Source organism: Colias eurytheme, chromosome 13 (genome assembly GCF_061535395.1).
Source record: "Colias eurytheme isolate Ceu_HAF_F1 chromosome 13, ilColEury1 Martin Lab GWU primary, whole genome shotgun sequence".
NCBI classification, from domain to species: domain Eukaryota; kingdom Metazoa; phylum Arthropoda; class Insecta; order Lepidoptera; family Pieridae; genus Colias; species Colias eurytheme.
Window position 1 is genome coordinate 8,004,591 of NC_142992.1, and position 6,554 is coordinate 8,011,144.

The 6,554-nt window shown below is 31.4% G+C and overlaps 1 protein-coding gene across 1 annotated transcript; it reads left to right on the forward strand.

Moving 5' to 3' along the window:
• Nucleotides 1–4,282: 4,282 nt before the first annotated feature.
• On the forward strand, nt 4,283–6,224 carry mge (translocase of outer mitochondrial membrane 22 homolog mge). Its single transcript, XM_090108630.1, has 5 exons — nt 4,283–4,531; nt 4,600–4,662; nt 4,740–4,837; nt 4,925–5,066; nt 5,809–6,224. Exons 1-5 carry the CDS (start codon nt 4,415–4,417, stop codon nt 5,872–5,874), a joined length of 486 nt encoding a protein of 161 aa, XP_089964756.1. The 5' UTR covers nt 4,283–4,414; the 3' UTR covers nt 5,875–6,224.
• The last annotated feature ends 330 nt before the right edge of the window (nt 6,225–6,554 follow it).

Here is a 6,554-nt window from a genome sequence, read left to right on the forward strand (position 1 = left end):
AAGCGCTTGATAAAACCTTCAAATAGGGTTAGAACATAAATATTTATCAATTTGCTGAAAATCACTTACCGATGGAAAGATATTTTTTCATTGTTTTCATCCAAAACTCCCATTCGACTAGTAATAGCCGGTAGCTAAACATACAATAGTCATTTTAGCACACTGACAAATAAAAAGAAACACTATACACTTTATATTTTCTAAATATTTCGTTAAAAACACTTGACGCACTGAGCCCACCAGCTGGTTGGAAAACAAACTGACTGCCGGCGCGCTACGTTTGAAGACAGTGCAGATACTCTATCGCTATCTCAATCTGACTTATGCTGTTATTGACTAAGAGTAAGTAGATTAGAAAATATGTATTTTGTTCTGTCTCAATATAAGAACTCTATAGGTTTATTCCTCTGAGGGTTTATTCCTCTGAGCTTGACAGATAATAAAATTTAGAACGATACCATAGATTACAGAACAAAAAAGTGCCTGAATGCAGATAATACTTTACGTTATAAATCTTGTTCTACAGAACTCTATCGCGATGATAATAAATATTTTTTATTTTTTATTGTTATTAAATACAATTTAAAAATAAACAATGATCATAAAAATATGCGAAAGTAACTTTTCTAAATTATTTTTTTGTTCGCAGTTGCATTTCATTTGTAACGAAGTACGAGATTTTATTTCTTTATTGCACGCCTCATAAGCGAAGCGTTGAGGTGGGTACTACTGTCGCTTCGCGCAAAACATCTGATTTTTCAAACTTAAAATGTCTTTATGTATCATACATTGCACTTGTAAGATAATACATACACACACATATTAAGAAAAAACACTATTTTTAACGTTCATGATATTTTTGATGTCATTTTTGTTATTTAACCCTTATTCAAACGCGAGCCTGTGGAGGAGCTAACAAAGAAGTAAGATACGTTCCTTGGTAATTTTGGGTCGTAGATTTCAAAAATACACACAAAAAAGGGGTTAGTGGGGGGGAAGTACCCTTTTTTCGGTGGGAAGTATATATCCCGTCATCTGTTCTCTCTTGTAAAAAGTTTGGAAAGGTGGGAACTATAGCTCCCAGTGTCCACTCCAGACATCAATATTTTAAAACACTAGTTAGTTGCCCTGACTCCACTTGTGAATTTAATGTTATCGTAAAAAATTATAAAGATCAAGTTTTTTAATAAAGGAGGTGAAAGTACTCATCAATGCAAGTTTATTTTACTGAGGGAAGAATTCGGGAATTGAAAAATGAATGACTTCAACATAAAAATGGCATTTTTCTAAAACAAAATAAAAACAATAGGTAAATACTAATGTATTGAGTTAAGATTTCTAATTATCTGATCAGGAAATAACAAAAAACAATAAATAAGTTGCTTATACCAACTAAAAAAGATTTTTTAGACACACAGATTTTATATATAGAATTTCCGAATGTCGTGTGCAGTGACGAACACTGGGATGATATCTTCCCACTTAAAGACTTAATTTCAATCGACTCTACCAAGGTATAAACGAAATATACTGGGCATATTTTTACGTTTCACGCAACCGTAATATAGTCTAGTTTACATAGCTAGAACTCAAATCTACTTATCTAATTTTTTTTGAGCACTACACCAAAAACTAAAAAATAACGGTCGTTTTCGGCTGCAAAATCATGTCACCTGACTTTGACGTGTGTTTACCATGACATGTAATAATTATCTGAAAAGTGTTTCCATGAAAAAAAGTTCTCTAAAATGTTAAGATTGCGTAGATAAATATTACACTGCATTAGGTTTAAGCATATAAAAATGAAACACGATTTACTTCAATCTGAGACGTGGGAAGTATAGCTCCCAGCGTTTTAATAAGGGTTAAACTAGTTAAAAAACAGTTTAAAAAAGTTCTGTCTTGGACGTCCGTGTGTCTGTATGTGCGGATCCTTTTTCTTGTTAACACGATAGCGACCGAAATACTTTACTAATCGAATCTTTTTTTTTCTCTTACGCTTGAGTATGCTCAGGAATAGAACCCTTTCATTTTTCAGGGTCTGATTCGATGTGGTTTAATTGTTATTAAATAAACAAAAAAAAACTCGGCTGTTTTTTTTTTTTTTGAAGTGAATTTTTATATTTTTATTGAAATTGATTCCAGAAGATTACTGGGAACTTTAAAAATTCATTTTGTTACTTTTATTAGTAGGTACGATCCTTATAAGTATTTTAGTGTATTCAACCAACTTAAAAAAGTGTGACTATTTTACAACAATTTGAATATGAATTGTATTATTGTATACGATATCGAAGCTTTTTAAGAAATGTATAAAATACTTTTTTAAGAATTATTATCATACATAATATTATGTTACCGGCAATATATTAAAACCGGCATTGTATGCAATTCTTAGTAAATGTATGTTATTCCGAGAAACAGTCGGAATGAAATAAATTAAATTCGTCACATTACCTACTTATATCTTTAAATCTGAACTTTTCCTAAGTAGCAAACACATTTGCAAATGTGGGTGGTTTTTGGGGTAGCTATTAACCAATATGAGGTCAAAACTAAAATCCAAGATGGCGCCGACGAAAATTTGAAATCTTTTCGTCATGGGTGTCATTTTCATGGTTTTTGGGGTAGCTATTAACGAATATGAGGTCAAAACTATAATCCAAGATGGCGCTGATGAAAATTTGACTTTTTTTCGTGATGGGTGTCATTTTCATGGTTTTTGGGGTAGCTATTAACGAATATGAGGTCAAAACTAAAATCCAAGATGGCGCCGACAAAAAATTTACATCTTTTCGTCATGGGTGTCATTTTCATGGTTTTTGGGGTAGCTATTAAACAATATGAGGTCAAAACTAAAATCCAAGATGGCGCCGACGAAAATTTTACATATTTTCGTCATGGGTGTCATTTTCATGGTTATTGGGGTATCTATTAACCAATATGAGGTCAAAACTAAAATTCAATATGGCGCCGACGAAAATTTTACATCTTTTTTCTCTTACGCTTGAGTATGCTCAGGAATAGAACCCTTTCATTTTTCAGGGTCTGATTCGATGTGGTTTAATTGTTATTAAATAAACAAAAATAATAATTAATAAATAATTATTAAAAAAAAATTATGAGGCGTGCACTTTTGGATTTTCCAAACTATTTATTTTTTAGAATCATGTCATGAGAAGTCATTGCAAAAGTTTGAAATTTAAAAGAAAGTATTCAGAAACTGCAAATTATTAAATAAATATAGACTACGTTTTAAACAGTATTTATTGGAGAATGTATTACATATAACTAATTATTTACCATGATTATTGATCGTCCCTGTACATGCAGCTCTCCAGATGAATGCCAAGTAAATAATATAATATTTTATGATTACTAGATTTAGGGCTCTTTTTTAGAGTATAAGTATTCTTTGATTTAGGGTGCTTGTCCACCAAAGATGTGCTATGCAGCTATGCTACGAAAATGTAATAGGCTGTACATTGTAAATAAGCTACGTAGCGGTGCGAGTAAGATGTGAAGCTCGAGCTATGCGATGCATCCACATCCATAGCACACAGCATCCTTCCATTATAAACGTATCTTATCTGAATCTGTTTCCACCAGTGCTAAGCTAAATGTGCATTGTGCATCAGTGTATATGATTGGATGATAACGCATCCACAGCAACGTAGAATAGCACGTCTCTGTAGTCTGTTATAAAAGCACTCATAAGCTACCGCTTCACTCATGGAACTCCATATTTCCATAATAATGGTAATGTAGATTGTAGAAAGTACCGATTAATCGATCTAAAAAGAAACAGATGCTTATTCACAGAATGCTCTATTTAGTGTGTTCAATGATAGGTAACAGGGCGACCATGGGGCGACCTCTTATATCTTTGAGTGTACTATTACTTATTAGCTACTTAACCAAATTTCATACAGATTCAATCTGCTATTTTTTCGTAATTGAGTTAAATAAACACGATCAGTCTATTTATGGACTTAAATAATATGTTAATTAATCTTAAATCAATCTGGAATAGGTTTTAAGTTTAATTAACATAATACCTATGTATTATTATAGTATATTATCTAAATCATATAAAAATTGGTTGTTAGAAAAGTGAAGAAAGTTTTGCAATATACTTTTTTTTACCTTCCAAATTCCTAATAATATAGGTACCAAGAAACACGAAATCGTCCATAGATTATAATTTAAACGATACACACTGCACACGAGTGAATTTTACATATCCTATAATTTAGTTCACTATTATCTATGGTATTAAAAAAAAATCGTAGACAAAAGTGAGTGAGGAGATTGGTCTTCTCCTCAATAATTTTTGTGAATTTTAACACGAGGTTATTAACTTGTAAAGAGTAGTAAATTTCATTAATCGTTTATTAAATTAAAAACCTGTAATATGTTAATGGAATTGGCTGATGAAAACGAACAGAGCGACAGCGGAATGGAATCTTTGACAGCAAGCAAAGATGATACTCCAGAACGTAGGCCAGAAGATACATTCATTACCCCTACGGTACGTTAATGATGTGATAAAAATTGATTTGGCTGAATGTTTCTTTAAATAACAATTATTGTTGACAGTTGGGGACGTCTCCTACAGCTAGTAACCCGCCCAATATTCTATCCCTCAAAGAATATGATGATGTGAGTGTAATACTTCTTATTTGAATTAACATTTACTTGTTTTGAAATGGATTCAGTAATAAGTGCTGCTGTTTCAGGAACCCGATGAATCATTGTCTGAGAGACTATGGGGATTAACAGAAATGTTCCCAGAATGTGTCCGAAATGGCACACACACTGTTACTACAAATACTTGGTAAGAAAACAAATATTTGATCTTTATTTACACTTCGAAATTAACTTATTTGGGGTCATTATGTAATAAGATGAATTTTATTTTTAGGTCAGGTGTAAAAAATTTATACCAACTATCTCGATCCCTGATGTGGATTGTGGCAAGCTCCTCAGTCATTTTATTTGCTCCAGTCATATTCGAGGTTGAGCGTGCACAAGTTGAAGAAATGCAGAAGTCACAACAAAAACAGGTAAGTCATGTCAATATCTGGTGGCCGTGTGAATTTATTGTTTAAAGTATTTCTCTTGATGATTTTTTTTGTTTATAACAAAAACACTTGACTTATTTTATATTAAGAGTTGTATTGGTATAAAAAGAAGACATTAGGTAACTTGAATCAGGATCTATATAAAAACAATGAAATGAAATATTATCTTATTCAACTCATTAAAATGCTTGTGAAAGATCCACTGACCATTACAGAGATTGTAAGCTTTAGTTTTGTTACACTTCTTTGTTTTGACTTTCACTTTTTGGTGTATGTTAATAAGTTTTATTTTAATCATGCATAGACATATAAAAAATAATTTCAGTACTTTTTTCAGCATTCAAATAGTGCTAAGGATAATGAGCTTTGCTAGACTATTCCTTTAAATAATTATCATTGTGACATAATATTATGCAATTTAGTCACAGACAACCAATTAAACTTCACATCTATATATAAATTCATACTTGTAGTTCAGGCGTTTACAAAGGATAACAAATGATTTTTGTTTAGGTAAATACATATATTATGTATGAACCAATTCGATCCGCAAATAAAGAATTCTAGACCGCGAATATAGGAATTAGCTTCATTTTTTCCATCCGCGAAAAATTAAAACACTAATGAAGGAAGCACGAATAAGGAGCTTTTACTGTATACATAGCTAACTGAATATATTTAAGTTCCAATAAAGTCAATTTTAATATTCTTATTTTTGTTTCAGGTGTTACTGGGAACAAATGCTTCTATGACCGGACCTATGCCCAGCCTACCTCCAATGCCACGATAAAGAAACCAAATTATATTATATTACAATAGTTTGCACTTAATTATGTTATTATTATAAATACACATTATAGTGTTAACATGTAAAATGCTTTAATGTTAGTTAATGGAATAGGCAAAGAATTTGTCATCTGGCAATCAAATGAAAAAATTTAAATATTGCAATAGGTCCACCATAATATTGAATCAATGCCAAAACTGGTTATGTGAGAATTCTTAAAAGTGCATTTCATATTTTACCTTTATTTTATGGTTTTGTCTCAACGACAAATGAAGTATGTATACATATGATTTTGAGAATGTAGATATTATTTTGTTGATACCTAATAGAGGAATAAAATGTCTAAAATATAATGCATTGGGTTTATTTTTGCTTTCCCCTAAAATGAAATTAATCATTTGTATTTGCAACACAGGAAACTAGTATGGTTGTGGCTGGCTAGCTTATTCATAGTGATTCCTTACTCTTGATATTTTTCACAAATGTGTGCTAATGTTACATTATGAAAACATTATATTATAATATGAGAGCACATAGAGATACAAACTAACATTTATTATTTCAGTGTGTGATCACTGAATTCCTCCTAAACGGTTTACAGGTGGACCGATTTTAATGATAACGTTCGTGTATCTGGGTGGATTCGAGACTAGTATAGATTTAAGATTGGTTTACAAAAACTA

Excerpts from the sequence above, each read along its gene's own strand:
- mge (XM_090108630.1), top strand. The coding sequence starts at position 4,415 with ATGTTAATGGAATTGGCTGATGAAAACGAACAGAGCGACAGCGGAATG. Across the intron at positions 4,838-4,924 it reads ACTGTTACTACAAATACTTG|GTCAGGTGTAAAAAATTTAT; the intron begins GTAAGAAAACAA and ends TTTTATTTTTAG. Across the intron at positions 5,067-5,808 it reads AGAAGTCACAACAAAAACAG|GTGTTACTGGGAACAAATGC; the intron begins GTAAGTCATGTC and ends TTTTTGTTTCAG.